The 25,982-nt window shown below is 36.1% G+C and overlaps 2 protein-coding genes across 2 annotated transcripts in view; both read left to right on the top strand.

Annotated features, from left to right (window-relative positions):
- Positions 1 to 22: 22 nt before the first annotated feature.
- Positions 23 to 14,407, top strand: rab32a (RAB32a, member RAS oncogene family). The gene is made up of 3 exons (XM_043219428.1): positions 23 to 386; positions 9,667 to 9,944; positions 13,346 to 14,407. Exons 1-3 carry the CDS (start codon positions 173 to 175, stop codon positions 13,493 to 13,495), a joined length of 642 nt encoding a protein of 213 aa, XP_043075363.1. The 5' UTR covers positions 23 to 172; the 3' UTR covers positions 13,496 to 14,407.
- A 1,282-nt stretch (positions 14,408 to 15,689) lies between these two features.
- adgb (androglobin) overlaps positions 15,690 to 25,982 on the top strand; it is a 32,763-nt gene continuing 22,470 nt past the window's right edge. Inside the window, exons 1-9 of the mRNA XM_043218921.1 lie at positions 15,690 to 16,000; positions 16,716 to 16,851; positions 17,134 to 17,223; positions 18,510 to 18,581; positions 18,699 to 18,896; positions 20,160 to 20,299; positions 21,224 to 21,313; positions 22,849 to 23,012; positions 24,008 to 24,088. Of these exons, the coding sequence (XP_043074856.1) occupies positions 15,924 to 16,000; positions 16,716 to 16,851; positions 17,134 to 17,223; positions 18,510 to 18,581; positions 18,699 to 18,896; positions 20,160 to 20,299; positions 21,224 to 21,313; positions 22,849 to 23,012; positions 24,008 to 24,088 (1,048 nt within the window). The 5' untranslated portion in view covers positions 15,690 to 15,923. The remainder of the gene's footprint in view (positions 16,001 to 16,715; positions 16,852 to 17,133; positions 17,224 to 18,509; positions 18,582 to 18,698; positions 18,897 to 20,159; positions 20,300 to 21,223; positions 21,314 to 22,848; positions 23,013 to 24,007; positions 24,089 to 25,982) is intronic.

Genomic DNA, 25,982 nt, shown 5'->3' with positions numbered 1-25,982 from the left:
ATCAGGTGGTTGTCCGGTGGGAGGAGAGGGAGCGTGTGCTTTCTGTTTGAATACTTTCCTTACTCGCGTCTCCGAACTCAGAGCACTTCTCCAAACTGTGTGAGGGAGCGGAGGGGAAGTGGTTGCTCAAAGTTGCCAAAACTTTCCTCTCTCATAACTGACATTTGGCAGCATGGCAGGCGGGTCTGTGTCGGAGTGTAAGGAGTATTTGTTTAAAGTTTTGGTAATCGGGGAACTTGGTGTGGGAAAGACGAGCATCATCAAGCGATACGTGCACCAACTCTTTTCGCAACACTACAGAGCGACCATAGGAGTGGATTTTGCGCTCAAAGTCCTTAACTGGGACAGCAAAACACTAGTGCGGCTACAGCTGTGGGACATCGCAGGTAAGGACGTGTAAATGTCTTAAATCAAGGTTTAATTTAATAAACCTACAGACATCGTTTTTTTTTGTGTTGTGTATATGGTCACGTTTATAGTCGTTCAAATTTTTTTTCATTGTCTCGACATTAAATAAGCCTCCAGGCACGCACAAGGTAGCACATGACTCTTGGTGTAATGTAGAGTTTACTAACGATGGAAAGTCCGAGTTTCGGTTCCTTTGAACAGTTCATTTCAAAGAATCGGACAGATTAAACTTTTTGACGTAAATCAGTCATCGCGTAACATACGATTAACCGTTTCAACAAAGACTATAAATAAAATATGAAGTCTGCAGCACAATTTGCTATCTGCATTTTTATTTAAAAGAAGTTAGTTTAATTTCACGTATCCATTTTAAACAGTTCAAAACACATCCCAAATAGTATGCATTGTACCAAAGTCCATAGGATACTATTAAGCTATTATGCTCAGAATTTACTATTGTTATTGCTCGGCTGAAAATGTTAAATTGAAAACACGTTCTTCCCTCTTCAGTTTTTTTACCACCACATTTTAAGACCAATGCTTTTACTATCAGCACATTAGTTCTCGAATCATGTCCAAAAGATGTTTCCGTTCCACCAGAATTTAAACCATTTTAATATTTAAAATTAGTTTAAAAGAAATTTGACTCAGGAAAGATTCAGTTAGATTAGTGAACGAGTCGTGCAGACTAGGTTTGTGAACAGGTTCATTTGTATCATTAAAAAGATCCGGTTCGATCAACTGTTCGGACATCGGTTCGACTCCCGGTTAGGCTCCCCAAGGAAACGGGGAAATCCTGACTATTATGACTTTTAAATAAACGTGAAGGAAAAAAACGGTTTGGGTCGAATGCGCTAAACTTTCTGAAAGCCCAGAATAAACGTGGGTCCTAGCTTACTGTGATCACGTTAGCGAACATAATTACTAACGCAATGTAGGTCATGTTGTGAGACTAGAGAGGGAGGGGAGCGATAGGCTTCATGCCGCTATTATGACTCCGTGATCTAGACACAACAGGGGCCAGAACGTGTTAAAATGTTGTATCAATAAGCAACGGTGGGTTCTGAGACGCAGCCTAAATGCACATACGTGTACTAACCAATCTGCAAGTTATTAAATTCCACATATGCGTTATATTTGTTAATTACAAACAAACAGTCGTACAGTACCACCAGTGCTATGTAACTAAACGTGCTTTAGTGAAAGGGGAAGTGAAATCAAGTGTTAACCGAAACCTTATGGTGACGTTGTGGAATCAAAAAGAACGCAATCTCTTTTTGAGCTTGCTTTCTTTCTTTCTTTTTTAACTGTCTCCATATGAGGTTACATATAATGAGAGAGAATTGTGTAACCGCACGAGCCTTCATTTGCTTATAAAATCACATTCGGCAGATTGCCTGGCGCTTCACATGAAAAATTCTTTTAACACTGCTCGTGGACTTTTCATGCATTTCACAAACATCTAGACTACACCAATATACCATAGCTTTCTGTTGTTCTTTGTTTAATATGCAATAAAAAAAAATCCCCACCCATGCCACACTGTCATACATTTAACCCTGTAAAGCCTGGCATGTGATAAATATGTATAGTATAACTATATTTATATTATATTTTTATTGTAATTTTTTATTATAAAAAACTTTATTCTAAAATCTAAAACATGTTTTTTTTTATGCATCAGGTTTCAGTAACACATACAGTAGGCCTATGATATGAGGAAAAAGGAGCTTGAAGAAAAAAAAATATCCCGAGGCCCATTAAATCATCCAAAAATATTGATTAAATGATCAAATATAAATGCGTGTGTATGTGTGTTCGGCAGATCTACAAATAAACACACGCACATTTGACTGATGTGTTCATCTTAAATTATCAATACTAAAATATAAAACAAGCACAGCAAAACTATACATGTCCCACAACCTTGAAAGTGGACATTTTTCTAATTATACCAGAAGGCCTTTTACTTAATAAGTTTCAGAAGGTGGAAAGCATGCAGAAGATTGATTACAACCATTTTTTCAGCAAAGGTTTGATAAAGTCGATAATATAGAGAGATTTCATGTATTAAATAAGACCTAGTAAGATTTGTAGGGTTAATAATGCACTTTATAATTCAGAATGACTCAGCATTTTCACACTAAAGTGCTTGTGAGACATTGAAGAGCTGTCTGTCTGTAATCTATTCACACTCTTTCTCTTTCCATTGCTGCCCTGCTGCTATCATTAGAGGCAGACCCACACTGCAATCTCTATATTTCCCCAAAGACAGATTATGTCTTTCCACTGCAGTATTCTTCGAGCACAATAGGACCATGGAGGCATGTGTAATTCAATATACTGTACCAACTGTCCACAGCAAACAAATGGACAACTTTAGTTTTCAATTTAATTTCAGTGTCATGTGCGTCAGCCTCTTGTGAAATTGAATCACGTGGATATGGCTGGGATGGTTTATATGGTCTAAATAATAATATATCACTTTAAACCTTACCTACCTGGCACCCTCAATATGTACTCCGGAATGATACAAGCATTTTCAAATTGAAATATCTCCGATGTGCTCTTAGAAGCCATGTTTCTTTAATAGATGTTACACAACTTCACTGTAGCTGTGACAAAACCTCTTGGCTGTTCTTGGTTACACACATGAGACATTCTTGTTCACTAATATGAAACGGAGTAAGACATACAGCTGAGTAAGTGTACATGATTTAATCGTCTATATATGTAATGCCAAGCCAACCAGCTTAATTTCTGTTCATCTTAGAATATGAGGATAGACTTAAAATGTTTTAAGGTTTTTTTTTTTTTGGAAGTGACCTTTCTAGTACAAAATTGTATTTTATTTTAATTTTCTTATCTGTAAAATTTACAGTACACGTTGCTCACTAATTATTTAGATATTTTGAATTTAAAGGTCAAGTAATTATGACAAATTAATGTTTTATAGTAAATGGAGAATAATTTAATGGTACTTTTATATATTTCATAAAATGTATGACAAATAAATATGACAAGTATATTTCTGTAAAAAAAAGAAAAAAAAGAAATGCAAAACAAATTTTAAACACTAGAATGGCAAAAACAAATTTTTAGCATTTAAAAGCTGTTTTTTTGAGGAGTGAATGGCAGTGTTTCATCAGCCGTGAATGGTCCTTCATTTAGTCACCAGTGTTACGTTAAAATAGAGTTTATGTTCCCCTCTTCCTTCATTGCTTTCTCACTCAGCCTTTTATTCTCTCGCCTCAGTCTTGGTTGTCACAGTGAGCTGCAAGGACAACGTCAATGAAGTGTGAATTTACAGAGGTTGCATTCTTTCAGTCAGTGTGTGGGTGTATGTGTGAAAGTGTCTGGAGAACAGCTGGAATACTGTAGGTAGATAGATAGATAGATAGTGTAACCTACCATATCAATGACGTGCTATTTAAAAGAAAAAAAGACACCAGCATCTCAACTGTTCACTGTGACATCCTGGCCCAGTTCCCAAAGCTAGTCCAGACCTGTATCATCCTGGATAAAGTTGATCAAAGTCTGCCCCATTTACGCATTTACTTCTACACTGCTAATTAACCCTGTTAATCATGCACATAATTGGTAGCTCAGTGGTACTTATCAAGTACGCTGTTTTTCTATACCCGCACCGACTAGCGATTACGATAATGACCCTGAATTGGATGACTGTAATCAAGGCCTTCTGCAAATACGTATGTGTCGGACCCTGACTGAAGCCAGGGGCTCACCCGCCTACCTTGGCCCAGAATAGCAGTGCTCCACTGGGGCTGTCTGAAAGGGACATGCTTATTACAGACGTGGAGCTTTAAAGAAAGTCTTATCTATCTATCTATCTATCTATCTATCTATCTATCTATCTATCTATCTATCTGTCTGTCTGTCATTTTATCTATCTATCTATGTATCTATTTATCGTTTAATCTGTCTATTATTCTATCTTGTTCTATCTGTCATTCTGTCTGTCGTTCTATCTATTTATCATTAAATTCTATTGTTATTTCATCTATCTATTGTTCTGTTTTCTTTTGTTATACCATTCTGTTGTTTTAGCGCTCTTATCTATCGCTATGTCGTTCTATCTATCGCTGTATCTATCATTCTGTCTGTCTGTCTGTCTTTGTCTATTTTGTTGTTCTATCTGTCTATCTATCTATCATTCTGTCTATAGTTCTATTTATCATTAAATTCTATTATTGTTTCATTCTATTGTTCTCTTCTATTGTTCTATCTATCCAACTATCTATCTGTCTGTTGTTCTATCTTCTATTGTTATTTCATTCAATCTGTTCTGTTTTTCTATCTGTCTATCGTTCTATTTGTTGATCTATCCATCTATTGTTCTCTGTATGGTATATCTGTCTGTCTGTCGTTTTATTGTTCTGTTTATTCATCCATCAATGTATTTTCAGCAGCCATTAATCCAGTTTTCAGTGAAACATGTTCCTCCAAAAATTAAAAAAATTCTTTACATATTCTATTTATATTATTTATTTTTTAATTTATATTGGACTGATCTACAGTTAAGGTGCTCTCTGTCAGTATTGGGTTGTCTTCGGGGGTGTTGATTGCAGATAGCCTTTGCCCCAGTGCCATGAAGCCTCTGTCTCTGGTCATTAGCTGTACTGTTGGTTAGGGATGTAACAGCGGCCCAAAGCGTCTGAAGTGTGTTGATGTTCCACGAAGCACCAAAAAAAATATGCAGCTGGCTCGTCTGGCTTGGATTGTTGCCATAGCAACACACCCACAAGATTGTTATCTTGATAAAGGCCATGCAGGAGAAACTTCAGGTTGCCATGGCTATGGACAGCAAGTATCCCTGTCTCCCTACGCCACCACCCTCTCTTTTCTCTCACTGTCTCAAGCTTTTAGGTGATTGTCTTTTCAGGATCACCATAATTCGCAGTAGCAGTCATATTTAGAAGTATACAGATTGTAGTGGCGTTTAACCAAGAAATCAAAGAGTAGGGTACTTTTAAAATAAGAAAAAATACTGCTGGTCATGTTACTGTAATAGCATGTGTGTAAATGACATGACACTCTTTTTATCCTATATGTTAATTAATTAAATGGCATGTTTTTAACTTCTGAATTTATAAACCTTTTGAAAAATTAAAATTTTCACCTAATATGTTGTAAGCTGTTTCCTATAGATTGCAGTTTATGGTTTCTGTTCCACATATGATGAATGAACTGATATTTTGTATTTGATAAAGCCAGTTCCACTTGGTGTTGTTTTAAAAGGAAATAACAGAAACTGCTATCACAACTAGTCACTGAATAAACCTTCAACTATCATTAAGACTCACTCAGTGTTGTCAACACAGTTCATTGTTAGTCATATTTATTTTGAATCATTAGCCGCTATTGACCTCTCAAAATGTTGATCGGCCCGTCTCTATTGCCGCTGTGCAGTCAAAGCTTTTATTTACCTCGGGTCCCTTTTTGCTGTTGAGAAACTGTCAGTTTGTGTTGTGCTATATTTGCACATGCTCCAGGCGGGTCGACGTCCCATCGATTCTTTTGTGAGTTGTAAAGACAAGTCCATTGATTGGTGATAAATGGAGATTGATTCTTGACATTGTTTCCCCAGGAGGGAGAATGAGGTCTCCCACCACACAATTATTGACACCATCATTCCTGACCCTCTCATTCCTTGCATGAACAATTTGAAGCATCTACATTATTGATCAGAAGCACTCAGAAAATAAAAATAAAGATATAAATAAATGAATACAAATGACAGAGAACCTCACCATCACTGTGCCTCGTCTGTCAAAAAGGCTTTTATTAAATATAAACAAAACCAAAAACACAGTGCAGATCTCTTGTTGTTTTCCCGCATAACAAGCCCTGGTTTGTCAACCACTGTAATCTTATGAATCTTATGAACTGTAATGTAGTAAAGGTTTGATCACATAAGAGAGGCGCAGACTTTCGCCCAAGCAACTCTTTGCTAAGCTGCTCTTGGTTATTGTTATTAATTGAAGTTTTACAGAATGTGCACTTGCCCATTAATAAAACAAAATAAATATATATGTATGTATGTGGATGGTTTGTCCATCATGTCTTCTAGTCTATAGAGAAACTGTTTATAAGCATAACTTCACTACAAATTGTTTTCATAATCGAAGAAAAAATACATTTCTTTGAATTGCATGAAGTAGGTGAACTCAAAAATGACTTTCTTGGCTTCTTCATTTTAGGGCAATTTCATACGCCCCTCAGGGAGGTATGGACCAGGGAAAGCACCTTTCATTGTGAAACTATTACATCACACTGTGGCTTTTTCACAGTTAATACAAGAGCTTGCTACTCCATTTGCCTTTTTCATGTCGTGCTAAGCCTCAGCTCTCACACTATTCTCTCAGCAGTTCTCTTTTTCTCTTTTGATAAGTAGCCGACTTTCTGTGAAGCACTGAAGGTATGGTTCGCTTGATTCACTGTCTTCTATTTTTTTCTATAATAGCGCCGCACACAGAGAACTATTAATTCTAAGAAAATACCAGTTCACAACAGCATACTGTAGCATAAAGTATTGATCAAGGGTACAATTCTGGCCCTTCACATGCGGTTTCTGGGAAATAAAAGCATTTCTGAGATTTTCTTTCTTGACTTGCTCTGTGACAGCTGGCCCAGCGCGCTAAATGCGTTCACGAGATCGCATGTGGCTGGTCTCTGGGTATTCAGTATCTTCAATTCGTCAGAGTGAGTTTTTAAAAAGATTTTTAGGGCTGTGTGCCCAAAATGGACTGGGATCCAAGAATTAGGTTCTGTCTACTTGTGTGTCAGCCCTCCCGTGTGTTCACCTGAGGTTAAATGGTCTAAATTTAGACCAGCAATCAAGAGCAATTAGCTGCTGAGAGACCTAAGGAGCTTTTGGCGTGTGAAGTGTGTAGCTGAACGAGTGAAGATAATGGAGCTGAGACCGTTGGGGGGTAAAATGTGCTCCATGTTTTAATGCTGATCACTGGAAACCTAATATAGACCTCTAAAGGTCTTCACGTTATAAACCTACTGTATTGAATGCAACGGAGCAGAGCATGTTTGGACTGGGACAAAAATTTGGCCTTGTAAAAATCCAGTTCATCTGACCCACACGTTCCTCTGTAAATGTTTTGGGGACTAAAATTTATATAAATAATTACCTATTAATCTATAAAAGCAGATGTTACTGAACATGATGCAGGCAGCATTAACATGCATCTATTAAAATGCTTATTTTGTCTATTAAAAATGCACAATTGACAGTAGAGTACTTTTTTTACTGCAATAAGTAACAGTAAATGTATGCACAGCTGCATTCTTCCCATAAAAAGGTTTATTAGAACTAAACATTGTAATGGATAAAATAATAAGCTGTCAGTTTGTGCATTAGGGCTAGTGATTGATACTTTATTTTTTTTTTTTGGCAGAACATTGTTATACCAGTAGGTGGCAATAAGTGAGTCATTCATTCAACCATTCATTCACCAACACTTACTCATTCAGGAATTACTTCAGTGACTGCCGTAACGAACGAGCCTTTGAATCATTCACTCATCTTTCTATGTCTTCATTGGTCAAGCAAAAATAGGCAGCAGCTAGAAATACTGTGCTTAAAAATGTTACTGAGTATTAACTTAATAGTTCCTAATACACTTAGTCATACTGTTGGTGGCTAATATAACCATAACAGGCTATGGTGAGCAGCCATGATGTTTAAAAAAAAAATATTGCATCATATTGCTTGAATGTGCTGTATATTTCCACCCAAGAGTATCTAGAAATTTAAAGTGGCTTCCACAACACTGATTAAATGAATTTTACATACTCAGTGCTGTTTGTACACAGAGAAATGTCAATATCCTTCAGCCTGTTGGCACAGAAGCGAAAGATGTGAATCTTCTATCTCTCTTATCACAAACACACACGCATTGCCTCGCTGCACTTCCCCAGCTTCTCTCACTCGCCAAAGAAAGAGTGCGAGAGTGAAGAACAAAGCAATGTCAGGCATTACAGACAGGCCTGTGATCACAGTCTTCCTCTGTCTGAACTCTGATCTGAGAGAGTGGTTTGGGCTCTGGCTTAACTGCAGCATAAACACTAAGACTAGAGCGTTCTAGACTCATGAAACTGCTCTGAAGTCTTTTTGTTCCTGTGGGAAACAACACACTGCCGCAAGTCACTGATCTGATTCTGAGGGGTCTGGGCGACTTGATGCTAGGTGTTCACAACTCATTAAAATAAAACAAAACATTTAGCTTATACCAATTAAATGCAGCGTTACGCAAAAGCTTTCAGTTAATCTTGTTGTTAATCTAATGTAGAAATGCATCATTATTTACCCTTCCGTGTGTGTGTGTGTTTCCCTTACTCTGGATTTTTTTTGTGATGGGAATGTAAAATATGTAAAATCGCAACAGGCCTAACTTGTCTTTTTGCTTCAATATGAGAACCATTTGGTCTCTAGTGAAGCAAGTTCACTCTCTTTGTATCTCTTTCTCTAATTGTCTATTGCTTGTCTCCCTCTTGTTTTCTCGTCTCATCCTTGTTATCTCTTAGTTTTAATGCCTTACTGGGTTGTATCAAAAAAGGAGGTCAAGCTCAGTTTTTTTTTCCCTTTCATCCTTGTCAGAATAAATGGCAGGTTCAAAAACCGTTTCTTTTTCCATTCTTAATTTTTAATTTGATCTCTCCCATAACCACTCTCTACAGCATGCCGTTTTGTACATTTAAAAATGTATACTTGAGTATAAAAGCTTGGTGTATTTTCTTGATTTTTTTTTACGTATCAATGCAGTAAACGTAATGACATAAGCGAGTGTGGTGAATTTAGGTGAGAGGAATATGAGAGGGGTGCACTGCGTCAGTTCTTTGATGTGTTATTAGCTACTACCGCTGGGCGAATCTTTCGCTCCACTCTTCCTTTTTTCTGTCCATCTAGCTTTCAAAGATTTTGCGCTGTGCCGGGCTTTATCCCTCCCCAGGCATGATGAACTATGAGACGGAGCAGCACATCTCAGACTGATTGGGACCAGAATCAGTCAGACTTTATGTTCTGTTTGCAGGAACACGAGAGCACAGCATTACAGTGATTAACATAAATCTGCTTTAATTAGCAACAACGTGCTTTCATTGATTCCAATTATAACAATGTGTGGAAAACATGCTTAGGAATTTCAAATGGTTGAAAAAATCTAATACAATCTCTCTATCGCCCATAATAATTGTGCTTGTATAATATGTTTGTCTCACGTTTAGGTCAAGAGCGGTTTGGGAACATGACCAGAGTGTACTATAAGGAGGCAGTGGGAGCGTTTGTTGTTTTCGACATTACACGAGGCTCTACGTTCGATGCGGTTTCAAAATGGAAGCACGATTTGGACAGCAAGGTGAAACTGGCCAATGGCAATCCCATCCCTTCTGTCCTTCTCGCCAATAAATGTGACCAGAAGAAAGATGGATCCAACAATTCCACACTTATGGATAACTTCTGCAAGGAAGCTGGGTTTTTGGGCTGGTTTGAAACATCAGCTAAGGTAATAAAAGCTCATTCTGTGTTCACTTAGCCAGTTAAATGTTTGTCTGTGCCGGGTCACACTGAAGGAGAACTTGTCACGAGACATTTTTGCTAAGAATAGAAGCTCCTTACTACACCTTTCCTCTCTAATCAGCTCAGACGACCATGAAAGCTGCCATATTAGATCAAGTATTTAAAATGGCTGACATTCTCCATGGTATTAAGGCCAAAACGGCACCACTGCTGCAGTCTTAAGAACATTAGCCACTCCTCATGGCTGAATCACCAGACGTATGTCAAATGCACAGTGTGTAACTTATCACGTGAAGCAGCGGGATGTATGGGATTTTTTAGGGAGAAGATTTTTGCAGCTTGAATTGATGAAACTTTTCCCACTGATTTAAAATGTGGTACTAGTAGAACAGTGTTTAGTAGTATATTGGCTAAAACTTGAATGACAGATTTTATTGATGCAGCTATGTTTATAGATTGCAATACATATTATTGTGCGTGCATATTATTTTTATTTAATAGGAGTAATTTTTACTGAAAGGAGTTATTTTTATTATATTCAGCAATCAGCATTTGTCATTTAAATTGAAAGTAGAGTCATAGGAGTCATTTTTAAAAAAAAAAAAAAAAAAAAAAAGAATACTGTTATTTTGCAAGGATGCGCTGAATCCTTATAGACATTATAATGTTTTAATTAATTGCTGTTCTTTTGAACTTTCCATTCGTCAAGCATCCTGGAAAAAAACATAAAAATACAAAAATAGTTTTCACAAATTTTTTCCTGTTTTCAAGTTCGATAATAGGAATTGTTTCTTGAGCACTTTATTATTTCAATTTTGCATTTTAAATTATAACAATATTTTATAATATTTTTTAATATTTTACCATATTTTTGGATCAAATAAATACAAACTTGGTAAAAACATCTAGATGACCACAAACTGAACAGTAGTCTATTTTTGCTTTTTGGCACAATAATAGCAATAATGAATTAGGATCTGCAGTCTACGTAAGTAAAAAAACATGCATTTTGAATATTTTGCTACTAATTTCTTTTAAATTAATTATTAATTATTATTTGGGTTATTATTATCTTTAATTTATATTATTTATTCAACTATCTGTTGAATCTATGGCCTTGTGTGGACTTCATCCCTGTCTAGATAACTTATTTTTCTTGCTGAATTTCACATGGTTTTTATTACAAATGGTTGTCACTCCTGAGTAAGATCCATGGTCGTGTATTTTACAGAGTCAGTGCAATCTTAAAAACGCTGCAAAAGATAATAAAATATGTTTACTTAGAGTTGTACATCAGCAGTTTCTTTGATATATTTTGCACATGAATCTTTCCTATATTACATACATTTGTGGGATGCTAGATAAATTAAGTTGGCTAAAATTCTCTTTTATGAGAGAAGAAAGAAAAGAGGAACAGGAAGGAGGAGAAGGAAATGTCTGGTTGTTAATTCCGTGGAGAAAAGTGTGTGATTGTGTAGGTATTTAACTCTCTGTTAAATTGTACCCTTTGAAATGCATTTTCAAGTCACACGTTTTGGCCTTAAGTATATCTTTACTGTGTCTTGCTATTTAAAAAGTGTTCAGTTTCTGTCTGTATAGCAGTGTCTGGTCTTAACTGTTTAACAGAAGGTGTCTCATCAGTCAGTCTGCATAAGCACATGTTTCTGAAATAGATCTCTCCATTAGGGACTCAAGCACACAGATGTCTGGCAGGGAGCTCTGGCACCTGTCGTGTGTAATGTGTGTGTGTGTGTGTGTGTGTGTATGTGTGCACGTGCATGTTTGTGTATGGCTAATGTGTCCGCTCTTATCTATCGGGACCTCCTCGTGTTCAATCAAGCCTCTATGCTGACTGATCATTTCTGTCTCTTTCATTTATCTTCTACTATCACTTCTCTCCAAGTGGACCGCATGTGTATTTTGTTTTTGCACCTTGCCCTACTTATTTAAACAATTTCGGGCGACCATTAAACCTTGGGAGTAAAAATATAAATAAATAAAAAAGTAAAAATAAGTGTATAAATAAATGCATATATACATATAATATAAAAACAATTGTGACATTGGGAGGTAGAAATAGGTTTCCATACCGTATAAAACACATGAAACCCAATATAACTTGAATCAAGTTTGTAGTTTTCTTGCTCAGGTTGTGCATTTCCTTTTCCGTTTTAAGCGTTAAATGATTTATGTTTAAACAATTTAATTCCCAAAACAAAAAAGGATGTTTAGTCATGTTTGCTAAAAAAAAAGGAGGAAAATTATTCTTTGAGCTCCTTTTATATGTTTTAGGGTTTCATGGTATGGAAACCTATTTCTACCTCCCAATGTAGAATGTGTGTGTGTGTGTGTGTATGTATATATATATATATATATATATATATATATATATATATATATATATATATATATATATATATATATATATTCCTTGAATAAACAGAGTCTTATAAACATTTTTTAAACATTTAGACATTTTTACTGTATAATTGGGCAAAATACTTACTATGAAATGTGTGAAGCTCTTTAGTTTTAATTGATTATCATTATCATTTCATAGAAAGTCATTAAATTCAGTCAAGCTTCTCAGTGGCCCATGCACATTTCAAAATGCCAATAGTTTCTACCAAAAAAGGTCACAACAACAGTTCATCGCCCTTTAAAACAAGCGAGAGCACAGAACACTTCCTGAAAGGAATGTCTCAAAAAGTCATGTATTAAAAAATGTTTTAACACTTCACCACTCACGGCAATCAAATAGTGTACTATAGGCCATGTATTAGCATTGTTGATTTTATCTTTTTTTCTTTCCCACTCAGAAAGAAAACAAGTCATCACTCAGCGTGGCTGTGCCACCTGTATTGCGTTTAGTACTCTGGGTGAATGACAAATATGGATGGTTGGCTTTTGTTTAACCTTTTGTTTTCTGCCCTTTTCCTCAAATCTGTCTCATTCCCACTTTATTGCTTTGAAGCCACAGACTGCAGAGGAATAGAGGAATGTAAATGGAAAGACAGTGAATTGTCTCAAAAGAGGGATGAGAAGAGCGATGCCGTGTAGGCGGATGCCATCAATCTAGCTTCATGCTGAAGTACCTCTCGAAGCTTCACTGAGCACTCAGTTTAGCTTAACAAGTTAGATCTATTGACCAATCTGTAAATGATCTCAATATTCTGGAAAGGATCCAAACCTGTATGACTTTTCTTCAGATATTTTGATGAATATTTAATTTGAAAACCATTTTTTTTTGGGTTGATGCAATGAAAATCACCCAAAATGTCTTATTTTATGTTATGGAGAGGAAAGAAACTCATACAGGTTTGGAACAAAATGAGGCATGATTTTTGGGTGAACTATCCGTTTAACATTTGACTCTGTTCGCTGCAGGAGAACATCAACGTTGATGAGGCTGCCCGGTTCCTGGTGGAGAACATCCTTCTCAATGATAAAGGTCTTCCATATGAAGAGAACAATGGAGACAAGATTAAACTGGACCAACAAACAGTGCCTGCTGAGAGCAAGTCCGGTTGTTGTTAGTGTGGATGTTCTTGCTTGTCCCATCATCTGACATGGAAAGGAGACCAGAGACCAAGCTCAACAAATCCCCCAATCCCGCCTCATCCCAAACCCTTACCACGGATCACAGAATAACCAGGGGTCAACAGTTTGTGCTCTAAAAGGGGAGAAGACATCACTGCCAAAGGACAGATGATCAGATGAAAACATCTGCCTGATGCTTTTAATTACCAGTTTTTCTCTCTCTTTCTCTCACACTATTGTTTTTTGCCATGTTTGTCCTTTTAATAGCGTCAAGCAAGTTACTTCAGTGTGTGCTTGATGTAATATTGCTTAAAACGAATGAAACTACATGAGTGTCATAGGACCAGGCAAATACCAGTAAAAGTTCTTAGCCGAAATTAAATCTAACTAATGCCTTTGTCGCGGAGGGTGAGCTGTTTTAATGTATTCTGGACTATTTGCATCTGCTGCTGGGAATTTCCACCCTAAATTTTTACAGGAAAAGTTCTCAAGATGTCTCTTTATGGCAAAATAGTACATATTCCCAGGGCATTTAGTCTGTTGTGAAGATTCATGCATCACTCTTAAAGCTCTTACCACAAAATAATTGGATCAAGAAAAAAAAATAAATAAATAAAATGAATTGATGTCTAATAGAAGATCTGTAAGAGTCATGAGCCTAAGCATGTATATTTGTGGTTCGGAGAGAAAATTCATGTTTTTTTCCTCAGGCTTGTAAATGTAAATGTTAAAATGTTTATTAATTGTTTTTTAATTGGTACTCAATGAGGGATCTGAGCATTTGCTCTGTCCATGGCTTTATTTTAGAATTACCTGAAGGCAAATTTTAATATGCTGGAACAAACTTTGTCAATTTTCCAAACAAATGTTTTTGAAGTAAAAATGACAGAATAAAACTTTTTAAACTGATAATAGCCTTTTCTTTTGTGACCTCCATGAACATGTGAGAGGATGTGCCATAAAATTAGAAATTCTAACAAAAGCTTCATTGTAATATAATTAATACAATGAAATGCGGTTTTCTAGATTTTTATGCAGTAGTAATTGCTTGTCTTTGAAAAAGCTGCATTAGAATTCCGAATGCTATTAAAATCCTGGATTCAGTGCAGGTGAAACATTGCCGTGGGTCATCTTAAGATGGAGGATGAGCTGTGTATAATGGGGAAAAGGGGACAGAATCGTCTATGCTTTAATACACGAGATGTGTTAGAGTGCCATCCATTTCAGAAACATTGTACAAGCAGTAACCACGCTATACATCTATACATTAAATTATTACATGTAATCTGGTTTATGTAATTAGGTTTTGAAAATTAAGTGCTTGTAATTGAAATACTTGTAATCAGAATATATTCCGTTTAATGAAAAATTAATTTCTAAAAATAATTTCAGGTTTAAGAAGTGTTTCCATATTGCATCAGTTGCTGATGAACACATACATTTTTGTTTGAATTTTCACTCTGGAGGTTGTTTAACCACATTTTTCTATGTAATTAGAAGGCCAAAGTCGCAAACGTTTGGTTTCTTATCTGATCCTCTTTCTCTTAATATATTTACTACTGAGATTTTAACATAAAAAAATTATAATTAGGTATATTAGGTAAATTACTATATTAGGTAATTTGATGCATGTCACATGTCATGTAGGTAAATAAATAAAATATTTCATTTTATTTTAGTAAGTGTTTTATATTTAGAATTACTTAATTATATTGAACATTTTAATTAACTTTTCATAAAACTCATAAACCCATTGCATCTACAAAAACTCAAATTAATACAATCTTGCCATGATGTAATGTTTAATGCACTCCATGTTTTTAAAAACAATGAATGGAATGTATTTTCTTAATCTTTATATTATTGTATCAATATACAAGATTATCCTATTTAAATCAATGCGATAAACGAGATAAAAAAATCTAAAAGCAGTCGAGTTATTATCTAAAATGTGTAATGTAATACAAATTAATATTTATTTATTAGGGAAAAAAATTAATTGAGACTTTAAAAGATATTTAAATAAGCACGAGACATGTTTAGCGTGGTGACGTAATTACTTGTTGACGTAAAAGGTAAACTGATTCAGTTTTTGGAAACGGCTGTTTGTAATGAACTATTCGAACGAGGAGAAAAGAGACGAGCCTTTCTTCTCATCGCTAAACGACAGTGGATAGACTCAAGGGTTTGTTTGAGGAGGTCAGGAGGAGTTCATTGGCGCGAGGTGATAATAAAGCCCTGAGCTCGTGCTGTCGGCAATCCCAAGCGATCCTGTCGCCTAGCAACATGGCAAACTTTCCCTACTGCCTGAGTCTCACCCTGGGCATTGCTTCCTATTCATCATTATCTTTCGTGCTTTGATCAGCCAAGTGTTGCTTCAAACTATGAACTCTTAGATTAGAAAGAAGGCCTACGTACTCTCGCAATGTCGAAGACACCCAAGAAAAAGACGTCCTCCTCCAGCCTCGTCGCTTCTTCGCCTGCACACTCTCCCAAAAAAGAGTAAGATTTTCGCCGAAGATTCATTAACACAACCTCGCTATGTTTATGCCCTCGAAGTATTTAAATAATATGGATAAGTCACACAAAATATAATTAATAAAACATGTATGCCACCCTATATCTCTACGGTGTTGTGTTTGTGCTCAGTTTACGGTAGTTATGTTTTTAGTAAAATATTGGGGGCCGGTCAGTACATGTAGTTTTGAATTTGACAACTACATTTGTTTCTGGCAAGTTAATGTATCATATTTTCTTTGCAACTTTTATGAGTGCCTAGCACGAAATTGTCTACTTTTGTGTATATTGCATTAACGACAACAGGCAACATTAATAACATAGAATCACATTTTCTTTGCGGTAGGTTAACTACAAAGAAACAAATCAGTCCTGTTATACGTTAATTTAGCATTCAGTTTAGCTAGAATTTTGTTCCTTGAAGAAAAAGAAAAGGTGTTAATGCCCTTTCATTGGTTATCGATAGCTTCTATTGTCTTCATTTGTAAGTTGCATAAAAGCTTCTGCTAAATGACTAAAATGCAAATGTAATTTGTCTAATGTGTGAAAATGAATATAAAGTTTTAAACCTAAATATACAGTAGGTACTGTAGATAGAGGATCGAGAAAGAGATTGATGTTTGAAAATAACAATTGAAAAGACCCATCACAAGTCATGCGAATTCAAAATATATTATGGATTACATTAAAATGTCTCTAGAGCATCCTCGGTGGTCAGTGCATCAGAGAGTCCTGAAGAGCCAAAGAAGAGTCTCATCTCTCTCTGGCCGGAGTGGAGTGACACTGAGGTCAATGCTGAGAAATGGGATGCAGCTAAAGCCTCTAAGGATAACAAGGTGAGAATTGAGGAGTTGAAAGTGATTTAATATTCAATGTCTTTCCTTTATAAAAAGCTTTACAGAGCAATGTCAGGATTTGCGAGAGCAGACATCTGTTTCAGCAAACTGCTTAGCTTTAAAGATGTACTGTAGCATCTCAAATGATGAGTCAGAGTGGCTGGCACCATGCATGCATTTTGCAATTTGATCATAATTTTTAATAGATTTGATTCTGTTTTGTATTTGTTTATCCTTTGAATGCGAAATCTTTTGCATTTTATGCAACAACATTCTCAACAGCTCTTTGATGATCCAGAAGGGAAGGTTGAACTTCCTGCCTCCTTGAGAGTACACACTTGGAAACGTCCTTCTGAGTATATACTTAATAAGGTAGGGGTTTATCAGTCATATATGTGGTTTTCACATCTCTAACAGGTCCAACAATTAAAAAAAACTGAATGAACCTGATAATTAAACAAAGTTTGCAACTATTTTTGCATAAAGATACTTATAAATGTAGTTTTGAGATTGTTTGTGATATGTAAAGTTCTGTTTGATCTGACATATAATGAATGACATGACACTAAACTAGTCCTGTCCTGACATGATCCATCAACATGCACACTTGTCTATTTTGTATGCTGAGCCTAATTTCTGAAATCTGTTTATGCCACTTTCATAAGAGTTCAGGTTGTGATTAAATTACCTAATGCCCAGCACAACATTTCACAATTATTCCTCCATTTTGATTAGTCCAGGCAAGTCATGGGATGCTAAATAGTCACAACAAGCATCAAAATCACAAGGCTAGGCACAAGAGCTCTGAAACCAATTATTTTTGCCATCTGACTAGCTGTATTTAAGATGTTTAATTGACAGAACGAATGAAGGTCAGCTCTGTTGTCATTTCCATGGCAACTGTTGGGATAAAAAGATGATAACTGTGATTCTTCTCTCCAAGTGTGTGAGTGATACTAAGAGCCTTCAATTTACATTTTGTTTAAAAGTCAATTAACAGAAGATTATCAAATATTCATGGATTCTGATCTGTGATAGTAGTGGGGAAAATGTGAGAAATTTTTTATTTTATTTCTTTGGGTACACAAATTGTAATATCTAATATGCCTAGTGTGCACAACTATAATCACTTTCAGTAATAACAACTTTCAAAATGTTTTATGATGCAATGTCAAATAATCATACTGAGTTTTGGGTTGGTTAGTGTTTTTATTTTTTTAAATTCTCTTATGCCCAGCTGCATTTATTTGTTCCAAACTACAGTAAAGCAGTAAAATTGTCAATCAATATTATTATTTTAAGGAACATCAATTTTATTATATTTTGAAATGAAATATATTCTTGTAATAACAAGGCCGAATTTTCAGCAGGCGTTACTACAGTTTTATAAAATACTTTATTGTATTGTCTTGTATTATTATATGCTCATTAGCTCATATCTTCATTATGGATGTTGAAAACATGTTGCTTAATATTCTGGTCTAAAACATACTTTTCCCCAGGTTTTTGATTAATTAAAAGTTCAAAAGTAATACAATGCATCACTTCTGAATAAAATCATTAATTTCTTAAAAAAACATGCAGACTTTGAGTTTGCTCTAATTGGGCTTTAGGAACTGGAATTACTGACATAATATGTATCTCATCCTTAAAATCAGACTCCTGTTGTTGTGGAAAATGAAGCTGCATTCGACCTTACATCAGCAAATGAGCATTTACTCTCAAGTGAGGTGAGTCAGTAAATAATTTAGGGTGGCCAGCATTACTGTTTGGAAATTAAGAATAATTAGTTCAGTTGGAATTAACCTACACTGTGTCTCTCTTCACCCTGCATGGTGATTTCACAGCTTATGCGATGGGTCATTAGTGAACTCTACATTCTGTGGAAAGTCTGTAACACAGGAGAGGAGAAGGCCATCTCCACAGAAACAGTCCCCAACATTTGGAAACCGTGGGAACACATTTACTCCCTGTGTAAAGCAGTGAAAGATCACATGGCCCTCTATAATGCCTATGGGAAGTATGTCATTAAACTCTACTGGATGGTATGTTCAGGTTGAGTATCGACACCATAATACTTGTATTGTGTAACTCTGACCTAGCTAAATTTGCATGCGCTTACATAGTGATCTTATCAGTGTCACTACGTTATGTCAGATAATCCATTATTCTGCATTCATAAGTGCAACATTAATTTGTTTTCAGCAGATTCATTTATCCAACATGACCGGCAAAAGGGGAATAATGCAATCAATTTAACATAAAAAACAATTACTAAAAGCCACCAGTGAAATGGCTGCTGTTGTTATTTCAGTAATATTGAATATTTCTATTGAAAACCACTTTATTTCAGCTTTGTGTCCCTTTGTTTTATAAAACTAGAAGAGTTTTGTTTAATAAAAACAACAACTGAAGGTATAGTTTAGCAAAAATGCACATTTCTGTGGAACACAAGGAGAATCTTTAATGAACAAGTTCACAAAATTGGCAAATATGCCCAAAATTATTCGGATTGGCTATAGTGTAAAAATACAAAACAAATGTGCCCAGGCCACTCAACACCTATTGTAGCATATGTCCACGTTTTCTTGCTGGAAGGACACTGTGTCCTTTATGTGGTGATTAAGTGAGAACACAATGCTTATCAGGGAGTCAAGAGAGTCGGTAGAACTGCGACTGTCAGATTGCTCTATCCTCTGGGCGCAAGAAACTGAGAAACAATTATTTACCTTAACAGCTCCTAGTCCTAAATGAGCAAACAGTGACCTACACGCAAGTAACAGTGATTTGTTTGACAGGTGATATCAAAGAATGGTATAGTAACACTCTCAGGCACAAAGCATTTTAGATAAGGCCTTTGTGCTGGGAAGTAGTTATTTTGTTGCTTATTTATCTTATAAATTCACTCTCTTTAATGATGTTTATCGAAGCATTTTATGCTGCTCATTTTACTGTGTGCAAAATATGCACTAATGGACTTTAAATGCTCATCTGACTACTGATTGATACACCTTTGATTTTGTTTATATTGAGATAAGTTTGATGTTAAGCAGATCATTAAAAACTGAATCTTATATTACTGTTGTATATATCACAGCACATCTGTCAGCAAATTACTGTTATTTAACAAATGTTGAGTCCCATAAATCATGCTAATAATGGTCCAGATGGAATCTGTGTCAATTAGGTGAAGATTTTTTTGGAGCACACAAAACCAGTTTTCAATTCTGTTTTTAACTTAGATATTTTAGAGCGCTGTTTTATTAATTAATGTACGTTTTTACAAAAATTGCCCTCTGCTTTCTTAGGGAAGTTGGAGGAAGATTACTGTTGATGACATGTTACCATTCGACAAGGATGATAACCTGCTGCTTCCTGCGACTACGAATCAATCAGAGCTGTGGCCTATGCTCTTGGCTAAAGGCATACTGAAGGTGGCCAGTACTGAGTGAGTCCAAATAATACAAACAATTAAGAGTCAAATAGGGTGATTCTTTCATGAATCTGACTGACCATGTTCACAGTTTTTGCTCACTTGACTCAGTGATCCAAATTAAATGGTTAACTCACTGGATGTTTATCATTGAGTAACGGCCTAAATTTCTGTTTAAATGTCACACAAATCTTGGAATATAAAGAGCATTTTTATGATATTTTCCTTTTTTAAACATCAGTCTCCTATGCATTGTAATTGCATGCAAAGGAGCAAGTACATTATTTAGAACATCTGTTTGGTGCGCCATAGAAGAGCAGATTTTTTTGTGATGTAAATGTTTAATCTATCTTAGGAAATTAAAATCTCCGAGCCACTTAATCATTTATGGTTCTAAATAATATGAACAGGAAACAAAAAGCACAATGATGTTCTTCCAGGGGGCTTTTCCCCAATTAACATGCATATACATGCTGTAAAATTCTTTGCTGCCAAGGTCTGGTGCAGAAGCGATCACAGTCGCCACTCACCTGAAACCACAGCACATTCTTTTTAAAGCGTACTTGTCCTCTTGTGTGGCAGTGATAATGATGGAATGGTTCTTTGCGTGAAGATGAACAGTGAAATCGTGCAGTTAATTAATAGCTGCCGGACTGGTTGAATACAGCATCCCGTGAGGCACAATTAGAGCATCAGCCATCTGGTTTCTTCAGAGAAAGAGAGCAAGAGGTCACACACACACACATAGACATGCACAGATCAACGTCTGAAGTGACACACACTCTGGAACTGAGCGTGCATATTCATGCAGTCCTTACTAAGCGTAGAACAACTGCTAGTATTTTAGGATGTACCCACACCTATTTTGCATGTAGGGGTGTCCAGCAAACAAATAACTGTTAGACGTGTGACAATGATGTTATGGTGTTCTCTCTCCAGTATTCCAATCTCAGGCTCTGGGAGAGAGTTTGGAGAATTTACAGTCATCCACTGTCTCACCGGCTGGATACCGGAGATCATTCCTTTAAAGTGAGACTCTCTTTAAACTCTTTTCAAACTCCAAATCTCACTCTACAGTGAAGTCCTAAGGTTTGGAACACTGTACGTTTTCAAAGCTAAGTATTAGTCAAAGGTCAGAATAAATGATTAGGATTTATTAGCTGAATTTTTTTTTATTATATAGTAATAATATATAATATATATATAGTAGTATGTAATAATAGCACTGTTTGACATTTTTTATAGCACTTGTAATGAATAATTTTTAGATTCAATGTGATGATTAAAGGTTTCTTTTGTGGAAGATTTAGCACAGCTTTATATCCATGTATACGTATAATTAAAGACTTAAAATGTTGCATTCGGTTTTTAATGCTGACTTTCACAAGTTTCTTTTTGCTGTTTTTGAGAGCCTAAAGTTAAATTTTATAGTTAATAGTTTTCTCTCAGCCTACCATTGTTTTTATGTCTGTGGTATGTGCTAACAAGCTTCATTAAGCTGTGCTCTGCGATCCACAGAATGTCCTTCTTTTCCTCACAGTGTGCACAGATGCCACCCTTATTAGGAGAAAATGGGCTGCAGACACTATGCTGTTGTTCTGCAAACAAATGGCTGGTCTTCACCAACGTTCTGGCATTACTGAGTTACTGCAGGAATGTTGTTGTGAAGTTTGCGTATAACTTTCTCTTCTCTAGCATTTGAGTTTGTTGTCACTTCCTCAGCAAAACTCTCACATCTGCTCTGTTTTGGGAAACACGGCATGGTGTCTTGTAATTTACGCTCTGATGAGTTTCCGTGTTTCATATACTCCTCAGAGACTAGTATACACATTCAGAGAGTGTACGCTCGTATTTTGGAGAAATAAATTGCTGTGAGATGAGTGCGCACATCTTGCTGTCATATCTTCTAGAGTGCTATAATTTTTTAAGGCTTGATTCGTGTGTGCGTATCAAACTAGGGTCTCCTGAGGTCATTTACTCTGTGCTGCAGCCCTGCAGGATCTTGTAGTCGTATCTCACTCCAACAGCTCACATATTTGCCAGAGCCAAGAGAGTCCAAGAAATCCATGTAGCACCTGATAGCCCAACATTTTGACAACATTTCAGCATGAAATGAGAAAACATGTACAAGCAGATGATTGAAAAGAATCTTTTTAAAGATTACCAAGAATGCAAAATAATTTTTAAATGAATTTTCAAATAAATGTAGCACTGACCAGAAACTGTTTAAGATCCAAGTTGAAAACAAGTGAGAGAGTGTGTTGTTTGCATTTGTTTTTATTGGTTTGGGCCTTTATTCATGGTTTGGTGATCACCTCTGCTGGTTAATTGAGCATTGCTTGACTTTCCTCTAATTGCTGTTTATTGATTGGTCCAAAGTCCAGAGGCTTGTTTGTTCAGCTTTATTAGTTTCATCCATTGATCCTGTGAATGAGCATTAAATTGATACAAGCCTTTTGTTAGTCCAGGCTTGAATAGGCTTTAATCAATTGAGATTATTAGATAAGTTCACAGTAAAATGCTAATTAAGACTCTAATCTTCCATGTGTTAATGCCATTCTCAGATCCTTGTATACAGGGAAAATTTGGAAATTTCTGAGGGACAATATTCCTCAATTCCAGTTGGAAGAAGAGAATTCAGAGGAGACTACAAGTGCCAACTTAACGACAACAGATTCTAATGTGAACGAGATCAAGAGCGAATCTCCCACAGTACTGAAAAACAGAGGTACAGACCCCCACACGCATTGCAGTCATTTATCCATTAACAGTATGTGATGTGTCTGATTAAAAGACACAGGCAGAGAGAGTAAATGAGAGAATCGATATGACAAGATAACCTGCTGTGTGAATGGCTCTTTTTTACATTTTCTAATGAAGTGGTTTAGGATTCAAAGTCATTTAAGTTAGACTGTGTCAAATATGAAGTGTTTAACAAATATTTGAGGTTTCTCAGTTTATAATAACACACTTTGTCAAATAGGTTAATGAAAAGCACAATTATGACACTTTTTTTTTTAATTCACAACATTTGTATTCTGATTGTTGCTGTGAAATGGCTTTTAATGGTACAATGGTAACTTTTTGACATTGTGCGTAAAATGACAGTATTTTTGGATGACTTACATTTTTGATGGGTTTCAGTATGTGTTGACTTTTTGTTGGTAATCTACATGTTATTGCATACCTACATTTAGATAAAAATTAACCCTTTATCAAATGAGGTGGCGCTATTATTCTAGATGTAGTGCTGGACACGCTGTGTGACGTTGCGAATGTGCAACTATTTTCTTTGTGCTTCCAAATGAGTTCAACAGACTAATACTTGTGTTGAACTATGAGAATAGTTCAACACAAGTATTAGAGTCTGTTCAGCGCATATACAGAGGACTATTTCTTAGCTGTGCACAGAGGCTATGGGGTAATTCTCACTGTTTGGTGCTTCTCACTCACAACCTTTAAGTAAGATACATTGTCTTATCAAAGTAATCTGCTAATTACTATTCAACTGTGAGGTTTGAGCGTTGAACGGTAGTGCTGTTGCGCTTGTCATTTCTCTGATCACGATTGCAGACATGTTGTTATGTTCACAAGTGATGCAATGCAACCTCTAAAAAGACAGTACTAAGATAGAAAAAAAGACAAAACAGCAATTATCATTATCATGTGGGTCTTTTAAGAAGATCTTTGAGGTTTGGCTTGATATTTTGTTTTTCTTGTCAGAGTCTCCTATAAAGAAGAATAAAGTTGATGACCAAAACAGAAAAACCATTCAGCCCCAAGCAGCTATCCATGCAAATATCAGTGAGTTTGAAATCTCTCTTTTTTTGTGTGTTGTATGTGTGCATAGACATTTTCATATATGGTTCTTTTCCCCTCTCTCTTCACCATACATTATTCACTCTGAAAAATGTAGTTGAGGTATGAATATTTGATCCTCATCTAGACACACTCTATATGCTCCCTGTAAACGGCTATTAATAATTTTCATCCAATGTGGTATGGAGCTTTCCATAAATCCACGGTGATCTGATAGCAGTGCATTAAAGGTAAAATGACCCATATGTATTAGTCCTTTTTGACTGATTGTCTTCACGTAGCACCCAACTCCATCTCCATGCATCACTTCTTGTGCAGGCTCATGTATTATGGAATCAGTGCCACAGCCATCACCGCAAGATGTGTATCATGAGCATGAATAAATAAAACAACCCCCTTCCTGTGTTTGTGTGTGCATAACTGTATTTGTGTTTGTTCCGAAGAAGTGTGCAGCAGTGTTAATCTGTGTGCGCGCGTGTGTTTGTGTCAGACTGTGAACAGAGTGCCAGTGTTTTTCTCTCAGGTAGTGTGATCTGAATTGAATTATCTGGCATTGCCTCGGGCAAGCACTGTCAATTCCGTCACTGTGCAGTTTATGACTGAAATATGCAAGGAGAGCAAAGAGCAGCAAATCACGCTCGCACACACTCCACTCACACATGCACAATATGCATCAGTTTTATACCAACCTGCTTTGAAAAACTCAGTGCTGTTGTGATAAGGAGGTGTAATTGTCAGTATGCATGTAAACATGGATTCCTGACATGTCTGTAGAGACTAACGATTTGATGAGTCTATTGAGACTAATGGTTTGCTGTTCAGATAGACTGTTTTGGATAATTGGCTTCTGCAAGCGAGTGGTTCAGATTACACTAGGATAATGCAGTGTTTGCTTCTAAAATGCACTCTTTCTCTCTCTCTCTCTCTCGTTATCCTTCGTAAACATTTCATCTCTCCTTCGTTTGCTCTGTCCTCTTATCTATAGGGTCCTTTAATCCATATAATGAATCCATCCCTTCTGTCTCCCTCTCACTCCCTCTGGGTGTTTTATACTAATTAATGGGTTGGAAATTATAACATGCTTTGACATATATCATTTTGGTAGAGTGGCCTAGATCTTCACAGCCTAAAGCGGTATCTCTTTTATTGAAACATACACACACATGATCGCTGTTCATTCTATTTATAGCACTTACCATGAATAGGACACAAAATAGGTCCTGCACTTCTTAATTTATTTATTTATTTTTTAACAAACTGTGAAAGGAGGTGCTTGACCTTTAAAGATGTTTATTGTCAACCTCAGATGGCCAATTCTGATGTTTTCAAACATTTTATCACATTTAGGACAAGGCTAAATAAAACTATGTTTGTTTTGTTTTTAAATAAAAAGTGCGTTGTAAATTCTTCATTAATTTATCATCAATGTATACGAAGAAGAAAATCAAGAAAAGAAAATTAAAATTAAGCAAAATATTATTTTGCCTATAGTTTATGGATAGTGACTTGATAGTATTTTATTGTTTGAAATATATTGTGTTACTAAACATGAAGAGCAAGTGGTCAAATTATCTTTATAATTTAACCCACAAGCTGAGCGTGGCCCCTTTCTTTTCTTTTTCCCTCTCTTCCTTTTGGCCTTGAGCTTGATCATGTAACAGTCAGGACACTGATGGCCTGGTAAGAGATCAGAGATGGCCTTGGGAGACGAAGATCAAACACTGATAATGCAGTGCCTCTGTTCCTTCCTCTACACTGGAAGTTTGTGTGCTATGTGAATTAGGAAAATATGGCTTGACAGATTACAGTGCCCTCTCAGCTGTTCACGCCTTTGTCTTTGAAACTCATGCCTTGATCTATCTACTCATTCTCTCTTCCT

This window comes from Puntigrus tetrazona, chromosome 20 (assembly GCF_018831695.1).
Source record: "Puntigrus tetrazona isolate hp1 chromosome 20, ASM1883169v1, whole genome shotgun sequence".
Classification (NCBI taxonomy): domain Eukaryota; kingdom Metazoa; phylum Chordata; class Actinopteri; order Cypriniformes; family Cyprinidae; genus Puntigrus; species Puntigrus tetrazona.
This window is presented reverse-complemented; position numbering and strand designations above follow the sequence as displayed.